At 44.1% G+C, this 16,875-nt stretch overlaps 1 protein-coding gene across 3 annotated transcripts in view; it reads right to left on the bottom strand.

Moving 5' to 3' along the window:
• The window catches only part of THSD7B (thrombospondin type 1 domain containing 7B), a 420,171-nt gene that overhangs the window by 144,379 nt on the left and 258,917 nt on the right, over window positions 1-16,875 (bottom strand). For all 3 annotated transcript variants that reach the window (XM_069982655.1, XM_069982658.1, XM_069982657.1), the window contains one exon: window positions 15,244-15,347. In XM_069982655.1, coding sequence (XP_069838756.1) covers window positions 15,244-15,347 — 104 coding nt within the window. The remainder of the gene's footprint in view (window positions 1-15,243; window positions 15,348-16,875) is intronic.

The raw sequence follows: 16,875 nt of genomic DNA, 5'->3' as shown, positions 1-16,875 counted from the left end.
TATCTCAGACGCTGGAGCTCCACATTACACATACTCATTAGCCGGATGTAATGATCACTCGGAGAATCTCAGCTCTAAATATTCAGTCCCATAGAACGCAGGTTATAAACACTGTTCTATCTGCAGAAATATCAGGTACAAGGTAGTACAAAGACGCGGCTGATTATCTCAGGGACCCTCTGGAAATAATTTGTGATTTATCAAGTTCAGATCTTACTCTGAGATGAAGAAGAGTCAAGATAAAATAACAAAAGCCTCCAAGAAAGACGCTACCTTGTGTTATTGTTCCTTTCATCAAAGCGGCTCGCTATTTATAATATCATTAAATATTCTTTATCATTTTCGCTGTTTCCCGCGTCAGAACTGAGCACAATAATGGGGAGCTGCATAATTCCATGGATAAGATCAGATCCGTCATCCCCCAGGAGAATCACGTCCAGGAGACTACTGGTAAGTTTACCGCTTCATAACTGCAGTAAGAGAGAGGTACAGGAACGGAATTATAGCTTCTTGTATTGTTCAAGGGAAATGGAGCAGGCCAATGGATGAAATTAGTGTTGACTTCCCGAATTGTTTGGGTTTGGTAACGTTCCGTGAACCCCAACACCTGGCTTTTGTGTTGGATGTAGCCTAGGGAGTCCTGGAAAATATGGATACAGCCACATTCAGACACTGGTATCCAAATGCCCAGTGATCGGACTCCAGCATGCTCAAGTTGCACTCTTCTCTAATGTCAAACCTATGATCTTCAAGCCATTGCAAAACCACCATTCCCATCATGCCTGGTAAGCTAAAGTTTATTGGGGCATGATGAGAGTTATAGCTTTGCAATCACTGGACAGCCACAGGTTGGATGAACACTGTTCAGAGTATATTAGGAGTTGTAGTTTTCCAATAGCTAAAGGCCACAGGCTGGGAACTCTTTTTAGTCTGTTCCCTGCCTTCACCATTTGTTGCAGAGCAGCTGCATGCAGGACATGAAGACCGTCACCTGCCACCAACTCTGATGTTCCCTTTTATGGCCATTACTTGTAAATGTTCAATCAAGGCACCAAGAGACCTGTACCCTGCCACCATCCCCGTTGTCCCCTACCACAAGATGTAGGGCTGCACACTGCCTGCTGTTATCTCATAGCTTGCCGCCATACTGTACGCTCTCCCTGCTGTGCTGTATGAGTGCACTGTAATGAGCTCCCCCTGGTGGCCAGAAGCCACCATACCGTACGCTGTCCCTGCTGTGCTGTACGAGTGTGTTGTGGTGAGCTCCCCCTAGTGGGCAGAAGTTGCAATACTGTCTGTGCTGTACAAGTGGTCCAGGAACTACTATGGGAGATCGTTACAGTCTCCAGACTGTATAGTATATAATAAATGTTCTTTTTTTTGTTTAACAATAAATGTGAGCTCTTCCTAATGGAAGAATAAGACGTCCCCTGAAAATAAGCACTTTCTTATTTCCAGGAAAACACGGTGTACATATCCCAGGCTACTGGTTGGTTAATCTTGCCCTATAGGTTGCAGTAAAACAACACAAAAATAAAATGAAATAAAATAATAGATCCTAGCAAAGAGCTGCCAATCACTGAGATAAGGGGCCCCATCTGCCTGCACACTGGCGGCTTTGGGAAGACGCTAATCCACTAAGTACTGGAGACTGATACAAATGAAGAAGAATTCTCCGCACTATGTTGATGTCTTTTGGGAGTTTTACAAGACGTCCATTTAGATTTTAGTTGTCACAGCTGGAGAAGCGGCACGCGGATACAGAGTTGGCAGCACCCGGCGTGAAGATAAAACGCTTGCAATGGGATCGGTTATTAAAGCACCACAAGGCAGCGCCGCACAACTCATTTCCACCTTGGTGAAGTTCTGCGAGGTCACAGCTCGTCCGGATTCCTGCTTTCCAGCAATCTCAACGCTTTCTGCACAATTCCTCGCACAAGTAGTCACACAAATTAATATAGTTCTTCTTTAAAAAAAAAAATTTAGAAAGCCGACACACTTCCCTGGCCGGGATTAGTGGTGCTCAGCCAGTAGAGAGGAGCGTGCCGAGTTATTACAGCAAACAGGGGGGGAAGTCAATCTAATCCCAGGCTGGTAAAAAGCTTCTCGGGAAATAGGAACAATACAGTCGGATCATTGAAACCAAAGGATTTCTTTATTCTTATTATGCTTTAGGTTATAGCAAAGTAAAAAAGCATAAGCAAGTATAAAAGTAATACTATAGACCTGTGATGGCTACCACATGATGATAATGCACCTGTCTCCCTAAGCTCCGGCAATAGATGTGCATCCGTAGCTGTCCGCAGTGCACAAATCCATTCGTAGATGAACGGGGACATTCAAATAGATGGGTCCGTAGTTTGTGGATTCACAATTACGGACGAGAATTGCCGGTGTATTAATATAGTCTTACCCAATCTGTAGAAAGATTAACCCATGGTGCAAAATTTAAGTCCGCGTCAAAAATGCTGCAAATTTCTTGCCAATTTTCCCCATTGACTTCAAGGAAAAAAGTGGAAATTCAATATAAATCTGTGTTTGCAGATTTTGTTACATGGCATATTATTATTATGGAATGGTTATACAGGTGAAAACAAATAAAAACCAACGCCACCTTTTATTGCTAGTAACTAGTATAAAGCACAACCAACCTAGGACAGCTCAATACATTACTATTTAAGGGTATGTGCACACTACGGATTCTGAGCAGAGAACTTCAAGCAGATTCAATGTCAATTCTTTGGGCGAATGGCGGAATCTGCCTGAGCATAAAATGGAGCCTATGGGATGGGTGGAAGAACTGTATAAGCGGGGGCGCGCGGTGGAATCTGCTTGAAGTTCTCCGCTTGGAATCTGTGTGCACATACCCTAAGCCGGCAGCCTCCGTATATGAGTATATAGAACCTAATAATATGTGCTGTACAGAAAGGGGAGTGTATATAAAATGTGAGCACAAAGCGCCCTACTTGTTTTGGCTAAAGAATCCTCAGGGTCACAGGCTACTGGAATACACCATCTATATGGTACATCTTTGTGAGGCTGGGTGCTGTGATCAAGGCTCAGAGCGGGCTGAAACGCGTCTATCATTTTTCTACTTTGCATGTCACGATTTTATGGAATTAACACAATAAATACCAGATTTTATTGGATTGCTGGAATATGTTTCTTTTATCTATACACAAGAGTGGTGCTGTTTCAACAAAAATATCATATTTTTCTAAGCTGCACTACCACACAAATCCTGTGACCAGGTGTGGCGCTGTTTATGTACATGTAAGATACAGATCGTTGACTGATCATACCAGAAGCGTGCCCCCTCCAAAATGGGCATTACCAGAAACCTTTGTTTTGTAACTTTTTTTTCCCTCTAAACATTTGGCCGTAATTTTTTGGTAATTGATACAGTGATAACTACATTTTCGGAATAATAGGAACCCTAGGCGTGGATATTATGTTGATTGCTTCTATTTGTTACAGCTGTAACAAGTCCTCAGCGGGTTCTCTTCAGGGTGAACTAATTCATTTCAAATTGCATTTTAATGCTATGCTTGTGAGCGGCCGGTGCCGAAGCCGGCGAGAGGAGGGGGGGGGGGGGGGCGCTACCAGTTCCTGAGATAAAAATAAAATCAAATAAATCAGAGGGAAATGTGGAGAATGAGAACGTATCAGTTTACTGAAAATCAAGGGCTGTGGGATTGAAATTATACTTAATGTGCACTTAGCGCGCTGACAAACAGCTCCATTAAGTTTACGGAGCGTAACCGGCAGCAAGATGTACAGCAGCAGCTGCCATTGTTCTGCCTTACAGACTGGAAACTTTTTTCACTCCCCTCAGCGGGAAACGATAAGCTGGAATGTTTGCACCATTGTATCTGTAACTACATTAGTAACATGGATTCTAGAGCAAAAAAAGCAAAAAAGGCGAAAGAATAAATCATAACCAGCAGAAATCCTGTAATACTGCTTCTCCTTAGAGGCACTGGATCACCATGATGTCTTCTAAGGGTGATATTACACGGGCCGATGGGGGCCCAATAATAACTGTAAACGGCCCGATAATCGTTTAACAAGGGCTGCATGGACATTACCGACATCCTTGCAGCCCTTGCTTAAACTCTATACATTACCTATCCATGCTGCAGAGCTCCTCTTGCACTCTGCTTCTCCCCCTGTCCCGCATGCTCCAGCTTCAGAGCGGCCTGTCTCAGCTGACAGGCCTCTCAGCCAATCACTGCTCGCGACGGTCCCAGTCTGTGATCGGCTGAGTGGCCTGTCAGCTCAGACAGCTGGAGCACACGGGACCCGGGGAGAAGCAGAGCACAAGAGGAGCCCTGGACCATGGATAGGTAATGTATGCACTTTGCATATTGTCAGCCGCCGGCTGCGCAACGCTATTACACATAGCGACAATTATAGGCCAAAACCTATATCAACGATCAGCCGATGATCGTTGTCATCGACTGATCGTTGTGTTTATTACACAGAGCGATAATAGGCCGTATAGGGCCGATTCGGCCAATTATCGTTCCGTGTAATAGTACCCTAAACGTATGAACATGCTCAAGTCCCATCCCCGGCATTTGATTACCGGTGGCTGAAGAAGTTGGATGCGGCCCTAGGGAAAACATGGATACAGCCTATGACCCATGTTTTCTGGGCTCCCCAGGGCATCCAACTTCTTTAGCCACCGGTAATCAAATGCCGAACGATTGGACTGCTCCAGTTGCGCTCATCCCTAAACAAAATGAATCTTTGATCTGATCTGTGTATACAGAGGAAGGCCGAACAAATATTCTTAAAGGGCATCCTCCTGTCTAAGTATCATAATGATAGGTCCACTGCTAAGGAACCTGTTTTAGCCAGCTTGTTATACGACATCTCTCCTGTAGATGGCACTGCAGGGAAAATATGGACAGACGCCACTTTCCCCAACGATCTTAACTGATCTTCAAGAGTTTTCGAAGCTGGAGCTGTGGTGATCAGCTGATCATTGAAAAAATTTAAGGGTCCATTGAAATGGGGTAGTACCTGCATGCAGACAAATCCATGCCCACATACAGTGGCCAATGATAACACGATTTACTCTCAAAACCATGCAGCCAATCGCCAGCCAATGTGGGAATGTTATTGTCTGCAATGTTAGAGGGTACCCTAAGAAGGGTCATCTTGACGAGACAAGGGGGGGGGGGGGTAATTTGAGTCCCTTCTTATCTGTGAGTGTATTGCCTAAAACAAATTACAATAAATTTGGATTATAAAATTCTACAATTCTTTTAAACGTGATGCGTCACGTTCAAAAAACTTTTGATGAGTTGGGGATCTGGGAGTTCAGATAAACCTGACATTAGAGGGAGCTGGGAGAAGCCCTCGGCTGTGCACTTCACTCCTGGGTTTGCTCAGATCTTTGCCTCCCCGCAGGAGATGGGCTACACAGAATTTCAAAGACAGCGCACTGGGAGTTAAAGGGATTATCAGTATTAGAAAAACATGGCCACTTTCTTCCAGTGACAACACAACTTTTGTCTCCAGTTCAGGTGTGGTTTGAAATTAGGCTCTATTAACTTTAATGGAGCCGATATGCAGAACCTGCCCCCAGCCTGCAGACAAGAGTGGGGCTGTCATTTTTTTTAGAGCTGGAAAACCCCTTTAAAGGGGGACTCCAGTACTTATCAAATGCTGTATGTCTTGCAGGAAGTGGTGTATTCTCTCCAGTCTGACACAGTGCTCTCTGCTGCCACCTCTGTCCATGTCAGGAACTGCCCAGAGCAGCAAATCCCCATAGAAAACCTCTCCTGCTCTGGACAGTTCCTGACATGGACAGAGGTGGCGGCACAGAACACTGTGACAGACTAGAGATAATACACCACTTCCTGCGGGACATACAGCAGCTGATAAGTATGGGAAGACTGGGGATTTTTTTTTTATTTAAATAAATTACAAATCTATATAACTTTCTGAAACCAGTTAATTTGAAAGAAAAAGATTTTCACCGGAGTGCCCCTTTAAGAGCTCAGGCTATGTTTTTACTGCAGCATTGACACGGTACTGCTGCGTCTTGACATAAATGATGCAATACCCCAATAAAACAGCAATGTGAGAAACCAGCCTTAGCCGGGATCTAGTGATCATGGGGGTCTAAACATCCTGACCAATCAAAACGTTTGACACGTCAAAAGTTTTTTTTTTAAGTGATAGAAAATCTTTAAGTAAAGAAAAAAAACAATGCAGGCCCATGTGACCAAAAACCACAGAGTGTCTTAAAAAAAAATCACTGCAAGAGCACCGACCCCAAGAGCACCCCCCAACCGACCCAAAACACCACACTTAACGTCTGCAACACAAGAAAACACCAAGAAAGACATGAGGTGGTGTTTCCCCTCACCCTGGCCCAGGTATCACCATTTCCAACTGTGCGATTTGTTTCCATAATGAATATTTTCCGAGCCGGCAGCAATCTGTGGTGGAGGATAACGCGGCGTCGCCTTTGTCTCGGCACTCGTCCTCTGCACTTTTCTTTCTTTCACCCTAAGAGGACGCAGGTTGTTTTGCCTTTATGGAATGACGGCGTAATGACTGTGAATGAGGAGCAGGATTCTGCCGTCTGTATAATTAGCAGCGATTCCTGATGTCACATTATACCGAGCAATGAAAAAGATCTGTAAATCTGTAAAACATAAATGACCCGGGCAGACACTTTGATGCAAGTAAATTTTAAATGAGACGAGTTTCTGAAGTGTCTGTAATGAGCGCCGCAACATCATACAGGCAGAACAGGAATCTCTGTTTCCTCTACGATGGGCTGTGATCTCCAACCTGCGGCTCGTGTCCCTCTACAACTGGTTCTCCTTGTCTTACACACACCCAGGTAAAACTAGTTCACTCAGGTGCCACACCAAGGTTGGTAGTTGCTGTGCTCTACTCCAGCCACTAGGTGTCTCACTCCCTTGTGCACAGCCGCCTGCCGTGTCTGGGGGATTAAACTTTATTCTCTTCATTATTAAGCTGCAGCCGCACCTGCAAGCTGCACAGGAGTTTTATACAGCACTCCAGGGAACCATATGAGCCCTACTGGGCTAATTGTTCCCTTTATAGGAGAAGTCTAGCAAAAAATTTTATTTAAGTATTATATTGCCCCCTAAAAGTTATACAAATCACCAATATACACTTATTACAGGAAATGCTTTTAAAGTGCTTTTTTCCCTTCACTTACTACTGCATCAAGGCTTCACTTCCTGGATAACATGGTGATGTCACTTCCTGGATAACATGGTGTTGTCACTTCCTGGATAAAATGGTGATGTCACTTCCTTGATAACATGGTGTTGTCACTTCCTGGATAACATGGTGATGTCACTTCCTGGATAACATGGTGTTGTCACTTCCTGGATAAAATGGTGATGTCACTTCCTGGATAACATGGTGTTGTCACTTCCTGGATAAAATGGTGATGTTACTTCCTGGATAACATGGTGATGTCACTTCCTGGATAAAATGGTGATGTCACGACCCGACACAACCCGACGAGAGCTGGGAAAAAAAGCACTTTATGTGCATTTCCCGTAATAAGTGTATATTGGGGATTTGTATAACTTTCAGGGGCCAATACAATAATTTAACCCCTAGGCGACCCTGGACGTACCCGTACGTCCAGGGCCACCTTCACGCGTTCAGAGCGGGGCCGCATGGCGGCTGCGCTCTGAACTGCCGCAGTCCTGGGTGCCGCTTGTAGCCCGGGACCGCGGCTATTAGCGGGCACGGTCCGATCGCCGTGCCTGCTAATACAGTAATCAGATGCAGCTGTCAAAGTGGACAGCTGCATCCGATTACCTACCGCAGCACTTCCCTGGTGTCTAGTGGGGAGGATCACTCCTCCGGTACGTTGTCCCGGAGGAGCGATCCACACATCTTACCCCGTCCGGGGTCAGCGCCGTAATGGCGCTGATCCCGCCTCGGCACTCGATTGCTTCCGGCTGCAGCAGCCGGAGGCAATCGATGTGCCTATCTCATCGATCTATGCTGCATATCTATGCAGCATAGATCTCAATGAGAGATCAGTGCACTTATACTAGAAGTCCCCCAGGGGGAATAACCCTAACCCCAGGGGGGAATAACCCTAACCCCAGGGGGGAATAACCCTAACCCCAGGGGAAATAACCCTAACGCCAGGGGGGAATAGCCCTAATGCCAGGGGGGAATAGCCCTAACGCCAGGGGGGAATAACCCTAACCCCAGGGGGGAATAACCCTAACCCCAGGGGGAATAACCCTAACCCCAGGGGGGCTTCTAGTATAAGTGTAAAAGTAAAAATAAAAGTATTATTATTAATAAAAAGCCCCCTCCCCTAATTAAAGTCAGAATCACCCCCCTTTTCCCATGTTATAAATATAAATAAACAAATAAATAAACAAACATATTTGGTATCGCCGCGTGCGTAATCTCCCGAACTATTAATTTATCACATTCCCGATCTCGCACGGTAAATGGCGTAAGCGCCAAGAAATCCCAAAGTGCAAAATTTCGCATTTTTGGTCGCATCAAATCCAGAAAAATTGTAATTAAAAGCGATCAAAAAGTCGCATATGCGCAATCAAGGTAACGATAGAAAGTTAAGATGATGGCGCAAAAAATGACACCTGACACAGCCTCATAGACCAAAGGATAAAAGCGCTATAAGCCTGGGAATGGAGCCATTTTTAGGAACATGTATTTGTGATAACAATGGTTTGAATTTTTTACAGGCCATCAGATACAATGAAAGTTATACATATCGTTGCAATCGTAACGACTTGAGGAACATATATACTGTAACAAGTCAGTTTTACCCCAGGACGAATGGCGTAAAAACAAATACCCCCCAAATAAACAAAATGTGTTTTGTTTTTTGTTTTTCAATTTCACCACACATTGAATTTTTTCTGGTTTCGCAGTGTACTTTATGAAAAAATTCAGACTGTCATTGCAAAGTACAATTAGTGGTGCAAAAAAATAAGGGCTCATGTGGGTTTCTAGGTGAAAACATGCAAGTGCTATGGCCTTTTAAGCACAAGAAGGAAAAAACGAAAACGCTAAAATTTAAATTGACCGGGTCCTCTAAGGGTTATTAAAAATTTCTCCATTAAGTAGTTGGGTAAATTCTCGACCTATTCGAGATGTGCTGCAGTTTTCATTAGGCAGTGGTTTATATCTATCTATCTATCTATCTATCTATCTATATATATGTATATAATGGCATTCATCAGACATTTGATTAGCTTTTGTCTATAGTTGTGGTTATGAAAGACGTAAAAATTGGAAATGACTAGATGCTGTGTAGCCAAATAGAAAATGTCTTTCTGGCACTGGCCGCAGAGGTTGAATCCACCACCTTCTCCCTGGGTGACGGAGCCAAGAGCAGGCGGCAATTATCCCAAACAGACGGCTGGATGAGGCTACTGGCAACTACCAGTGAACATATCATCTATGCCTGGTATCCTAGTGCTGTGATCTAAGGTGACTGGCCTCTTAGCCCTAGCTGCTGGGGGTCACTGCCTGCGGACGTCTATGGGGATGACCCTCACGCCAACCTTGGTGCTAATGTTTTGTTGAAGTTTTTACACTTTGCTGATTGTCTTGTTGGACCAATCGCTGTGAATGTTCCCCCGCAGTAATAGCGCCTTCTCACACGTTTAAGTGTCAGACAAGATTCCAGCCGAGCCGGTAACATCATGAATTCTACTGTCTGAGCATTTAACACGGCCCGGGCCTCAGGTCTGGGAGCGAAGTGTTAATGCAGAGTCCATGTCAGGAATCCCTGTCTCCCGGGTGTGAAACGGCTGACTGAATACTAAATGATCTGCAGCATGCATGACTGCACGACAACCCTCGCTCTATCCAGCAGGATACAATGGAAACAACATGGACGACCGTGTTCTCTCTTCAGGCATCAGTTGTGGAGAATGACTTAGGATCAGCAATGGTGGATGCGGCTCCTTATATTTTTTTTTGATTTATGTTAAGAAAACATCTTTCTGATATACTTTATGTTATCATTGCTCTGTTTGCTGTCAGTGAATGGGATCATCATATTTACATGCATATGATGATAACTGGTAAAGACCTTAAGGGACACCAACAGATGTGTCCATTATTTTCAATGGGTATTTTTAGGTGCACATTACTTAAGTGACATGTTACTTATTCTGTGTGTCTTGCACATGTAAAAAGCTTCAAAAATCTAGGACAGGAATTAGTCCCAATGAACAGATGATGCAGTCAAAGAATGAACATACATGCATTTTGGATTTAGGATGGACCCTCACGTTCCTTTGAAACAACTCCAACGTCCAAAGCTCAGCCTGTCCACCACCATAAAATAAGTCCACTATACCTTGCCTGCAATTTACACCTGACTCCTGAACCACCAGACCAAAGCTGTGACAGTAAATAAAATATGCCATGTATTTCTTTTTCTTTAATTTATTTACAAATTTGTGCATACTTAATTCAATGCCACAAATGTATAACTTGGAACTACAAGTCCAGGCAAAAAAACTATAAAAAAATTATGCAAAACAAAGCTAATTCTTATATCACATATCATACTTCAGCACTCAAGAGAGGAAAAAACCCCTGTGGAGGAAACCTCTACTAAATCCATGGCTAAAGGATTGCCCTTCCCTCGGGCTTGGAGGGTTAAAACTAAACTGTAACTAATCATATAAAATTGATATTGTCATCGCATATATGGTGCCATGCACAAACAGATAAGATTTACAAGACTACAACCATCATTACACTCGCAGATGAGAAACAGTTGTAGAATAAAGATTAAAGAAGAGGAAGGCGGGAAGGAAATGTTTATCTCCAGATTTTCTTGTGAGAAAGAGAAGAAGGAAGAGACATGACATGAAGTTATATCTATTTCTAAACCTCACCATCCTCATAGCAATACACTAGGCATACATACACTCTGCCCTCCAAGTACTCACTACTATTCACACAGTAATACACTAAGCATACATACACACCACTATTCGCATAGCAATACACTAGGCATACATTACATACACACCACTATCCTCATAGCAATACACTAGGCATACATACACACTACTATCCTCATAGCAATACACTAGGCCTACATACACACCACTATCCTCATAGCAATACACTAGGCATACATACACACTACTATTCGCATAGCAATACACTAGGTACACATATACCCCACCCTCCTCATAGCAATACACTAGGTACACATATACCCCACCCTCCTCATAGCAATACACTAGGTACACATATACCCCACCCTCCTCATAGCAATACACTAGGTACACCACCTGTGCTTATAGAGGACCTGTCACCCCCTGTGCTGGGGCAGAGCCTGGCCGACCCCCCGCTAGAGACCCTTATACTTACCCCGTACACAAAGTCACGCTCCTGGAGCCGCTCCCGCCACTGAGATATCACCGTCTGAAGCCAGGCGCGCATCAGAGATGAGTCCAATGCTCATAGAGAATGAATGGAGCCGTCATTCTCTATGAGCGTCGGGCTCATCTCTGATGCGCGCGCCAGGCTTCCTACGGTGATATTTTGGCAGCGGGAGCAGCTCCAGGAACGGGGTAAGTATCTGGGTCTCTAGCGGGGGGTTGGCTGGGCTCTGCCCCGGCATGGGGGGCGTGGGGGGGTGGTGACAGGTTCTCTTTAAGTGTATACTATTTTAAAGGCAAGACTGCATGTCTCTCTTTGTCTAGGGCTCTAGGGGATTCTTCATATAAATGTGAGCTACCTTCTGAATTTCCGTTGTGTATTTTGTGGCCTATGATTCTGAGCAAAAAATTGATTTCAGAGTCTATGCCATAATATCACAAATTTTGGAGTATGGGACGGAGAATTAAAGGAATATTATTGCCTAGAATATAGAATATTTATGGACCATCTCACGAGTAAGACAAAGCATCGGATTTAGGATTTGTGCTCAGCAAGTCAATTGACCGTCTCACTTTTAATTAGTTGAGTTCAGTTCGATCCCCAAAACGGGGAATCAGCCGCCGGTGCATTACACAGCATGGAGCTTTCGGGCCATTTGAAGCCGTAATAAAATGGGGCCATTAACAGAACAATCACCATTTCAGAGCTTGAAAGGAACTTTGCGTAAGAATATAACAAGTACAATGAATACGTCTAATACATGCAATTAAGTCGTTCCTCCTATTAATGAAGTCGTCCCTTTTTCCCCTGCACCCCTTTGCTCTTTTAGTAGACAAAGTCTGAAATTTTATACTGGCAAATATAATGTGATTTCTACAATGAAATTAATTACGTATATTTTCTTCCCGAGACTTAATATCAATGATACCTCCTTATAAGATGATTATGGGTCTATGACAATGATCTCCTCAAGCTTAGAGGCGTCTGGAGACATAATCTCGGCACTTGAGACATGAAATAAGTCATTAGCTTCACACTAGGACATCTCCCAAGAAGAGGATGGGAAATGACTCTGAGTGTTCTATGGAGGTCATAGATGAAAGACACCTTAAAGAAGAAGCCTTGTTGCCCATGGCGACCAGAATTCATCTTCAAGACTGAGAGTAGTCTGGAAAATGAACATCAACTCCTCATTGGTTTGGTCTTGCGGTTTCTGTTCATATAACAGATCTCACATGGTGCCGATCGACCCTATTTTCTGCGCTATTCTTGCCTTTACCTTATTGATACCAATGGCAGCTCCACAACAGATGTGCCTTCTTAATGTACTTTGTCAAAGTTTATGGCAAAATTAAGACTTGACTCCTTAATTTCCCAGACTTGAGCCCATTTGAGCTTCTGTAAGACCACCTGGATGGTGGTGTTGGCTCTATGGACCCTCCACAGGTTTGGGATGCATTCAGCATGCCTCCAGATTCCTATGACATCTACCAGAGTAGGGCCTGATACAACATGGGGATTGTGTGGGTGGAGACTATTAAATGGGGGCTGCCAGATGGGGTGCCTCTGATTCTATATTGGGGCTGCAGAGGGGAACTGATATTAAATGAGGCTGCAGGAGGAGGGGACTGGGCGAACTGATTCTATATGGGGGCTGCAAGGGGGGGGTGATATTATATGGGCTGCATGGGGTATAATACTATATGGGGGTTGGGCTAATACCATATGTGGGGGGGCTGCACAAGGTAGCTTATACCATATGGGGTGAACAGGGAGGAGCCTGATTTTATATGAGGGTTGCCAGGGGGGGGGGGGGGGGGTTAGGGGGCTCTTTTACTGAATAAGGGCTGCATGATGGGTAGCTATACTATTTAGGGGCCTCTTACTAAATGGGTCCAGATACTATATAGGGACTGCACAGTGGGGCCTGTACTATACGGGAGCACAGAGCATATCTATAATCTATCTATTATAAAGGAGCCTTAAAACTACATAAGGGACACAGGGGGGCCTAACTACTATATAGGGGGACGGGGAACCTAACTAATATATGTACTGGAGCAAGAAGCCTAACATGTTTTTTATTCATGGCCAGAAGAAGACTTCAAAATGACCTGGGCTAGATGGAGACATAAAGGAAAAGTGCTGGCACAGGTTGCTATGTATCCTAAGGCTGTCGCTGGCTGTGATCTGTGTACAAACCTATGTGTCCATTAAAAGCCTACAACACAAGGGTCTCTCTTCTCTTGAGGCGCATGCGTCCAGTAAGAGCAGCCTTACAATAATTACATTTTCTTACAATAAAAGTCCAATTTCCCTAAAAACATAATGAATGCAGTCCCCCTCCCCCACATAAGACTATCTGCCTTTGCAGGTGCCAATGAGCTTTGTATAATGTATATGGGACGTGCAGCAATTATTAGACAATTTAATGGTGTCAGGCGTCATTTTTACAGTCATTACGCTTACATTAGAAGCCGCTCTCCAAATGATGGATAATAATTGGTCACAAATATTTTATATCTGAGGGCAATGAAATCCTCGCTTCCCGGCCGAAGCAATTACCAGCGCTTACATGGCCGTCGTTCTATAGGTGGCTGACATGTGCAGACCACTGTTCCCTAACCTGTGGCTCCCCAGCTATTGCAAAACTACCATTCCCATCAGGCATGACAGGAGTTGTAGTTTTGCAACGGTGCCACAAAATGGAAGACACTGCTTAAAGGGATCCAAGCTTAAACATGGCCTCTCATGTGCTCAGGTTGGGTGTTGGGAGTTTTGCAGCTTAGTTCCACTAAAGTGAATAGAGCTGAATTGTAATAGCACATACAACCTGAGGACAGGGGTGGCGCTGTTTTTGCAAGAAAAAGTAGTTATGCTTTTTCTAATCCTGTACAACCCCTCTAAGGCATGATGGCAGAGTGCAATAGGATGGAAAATAGGAAATTATTACTCCTAGTATGGAGGTATAGTTTTGCAACACCTGGAGAGACACATATTGGGAAACACTGCTCAATGGATGATGGGAGTTGTAGTTCTGCAACTACTAAAGAGCTACACACTAGGGAACATTACTTTGAGCATAATGAAGGTTGTAGTTCTGTAATACTTGGAGAGCCACAGATTAGGGAACCCTCCTCAGGACATGATGGGGGTTGTAGTTCTGCAATACCTGGAGGGCCATATATTGGGGAACCCTGCTCAGGACATGATGGGGGTTGCAGTGCTGCAATACTTGAAGGACCACAGATTAGGGAACACTGGCCAGGGCATGATGGGGTCTGTAGTTCTGAATACCTGGAGAGCCATTTATTAGGGAACACTGCTCAGGACATGATGGGGGTTGTAGTTCTGCAATACCAGGAGGGACATATATTATGGAACACCGTTAATGACATGATGGGGTCTGTAGTTCTGAATACCTGGAGGGCCATTTATTAGGGAACACTGCTCAGGACATGATGGGGGTTGTAGTTCTGCAATACCTGGAGGGCAATGTATTAGGGAACACTGTTCAGGACATGATGGGGGTTGTAGTTCTGCAATACCTGGAGGGCCATACAGTATATTAGGAAACACTGGTAAGAGCATGATGGGGGTTGTAGTTCTGCAATACCTGGAGGGCTATATATTAGGGAACACTGGTAAGAGCATGAAGGGGGTTGTAGATCTGCAATACCGGGGCATTCATTAGGAATCTCTGCTCAGGACATGATGGGGGTCGTAGTTCTGCAATACCAGGGCATTCATTAGGAATCTCTTCTCAGGACATGATGGGGGTTGTAGTTGGAATGCACTGATGTAAACAATAATTAGTATTTCTCCCGGACTTACCTCTGGATTGTATCCCGGGGCCACATGACTCGGTGGCCCCTGCAATGCCTTGTCTCACATAATCCGGCACAAGGATGCACTGACTCCACTCCTGAGGCTTCCACCTGCAAAGCATTACAAGACAGGGCTATAACTCCAGGTATACAGACGTCTCCCTCCCTCCACCCTCCCATTTCTTTGTGTATTGGGAAAAGAATTATTATGGAATCGATGGAGCTGTGCAGCTGTTAATTCCCATTTAATTGTGAGGCTGAATGTATATGGGAAAAAATAGATTTTTGTAGAAGTGAAGATCGAAGGCCAATTACAGTGTATTCCCGTCCTTGGTGCACAATACATACATACATGTCATTATCAGCCCCGCCGTGCTCGGCCTCACACTGTCTGACTGACCTTTTGCACATTTCTCTGCACAGGACTGTGGCTATTGATGTAGGTGACTGAGACTTCCATCAGAAGACAGAAAAAGACCCAAAAAGCTGTTTTATACTGCTTCTCGGCATCTTTCTCGCTTTTTTTTTTTTTTTTTTTTAGTTTTTTTATTTGGCATTTGATCCTCCGTTTTGTATTACAAGTCATGTAATTCCATTCTTTTTATTATTATTATTATTATTATTATTATTATTATTAAAGAGGCACTGTTGCAGAAATCAGCAGGGGTTGTGAGTAAGTTTGTAAAATACTCTCTGGGGGAGATTTATCAAACATGGTGTACAGTGAAACTGGCTCAGTTGCCCCCGGCAACCAATCAGATTCTACTTTTCATTTTCCAAAGAGTCTGTGAGGAATGAAAAGTGGAATCTGATTGGTTGCTAGGGGCAACTAAGCCAGTTTCACTTTACAGCATGTCTGAAAAATCTCAATCACCCCTTTACACCCAGTGCACTTGGCTGGGATGATTGACAGGCAGAGAGGCCGTTACTGGCACCTCTCCCTGTCTATCATCCCGCCGTGATCACGCTGACAGGCAGAGAGCAATGACTAGGCACTGGCGTGGTGCCGCCTAGATGACTTCCTCCTCGCCTCCGCCTGCCGTGCACCCGGTAATAAAACTTCTTTTTCTCTGACTATACAGCTTCTGCTGTAGCCGCGGCAGTACGTGCCGCGGGCTGCTCAGGAGCTGTATACAGCGCTCCAGGGAACCATATCAGCCCAATTGAGCTGATTCTTTCCCTTTAAAATCAACATTATACATTGTCTCCCTTCACTGCCCATGTGTACAGCTGCTGCACGTCCACATTTAGTAGCAGAGAATCCTGGGGGGTGCTTGCATTGTACAGTCAGCTGTCCTGTCACACAGCACCAAAACCTCTGTGACATTATACTGAGTGAATTTTTGCATAGCAAAGAGCTTTGTCTCCTGGATGATGAACAAAGAACACAAAGGACAGAGACTTCCTGTGTATGTTTTTTTTGTTTTGTTTTTCTTATAGAAAACATATATAAAGCGAGTATATTGCAAAACTGCTTGTGATCACAACTCATGTTGATCTCTTAAAAAAAAAATTGCAACAGGTACACTCTAAAAAGATCGGCGAAAAAAAACCCCAGCAAAAACAAAACAAAACAACAACACATGATTGCAAAAAGACATGATTTTTTTTCTGGTGTTTTTCCCACTATTTATAGAAG

This window comes from Dendropsophus ebraccatus, chromosome 9 (assembly GCF_027789765.1).
Source record: "Dendropsophus ebraccatus isolate aDenEbr1 chromosome 9, aDenEbr1.pat, whole genome shotgun sequence".
Lineage (NCBI taxonomy): Eukaryota > Metazoa > Chordata > Amphibia > Anura > Hylidae > Dendropsophus > Dendropsophus ebraccatus.
Note: the sequence above shows the minus strand (reverse complement) of the source record. Positions and strands in the feature narration are given on the sequence as shown.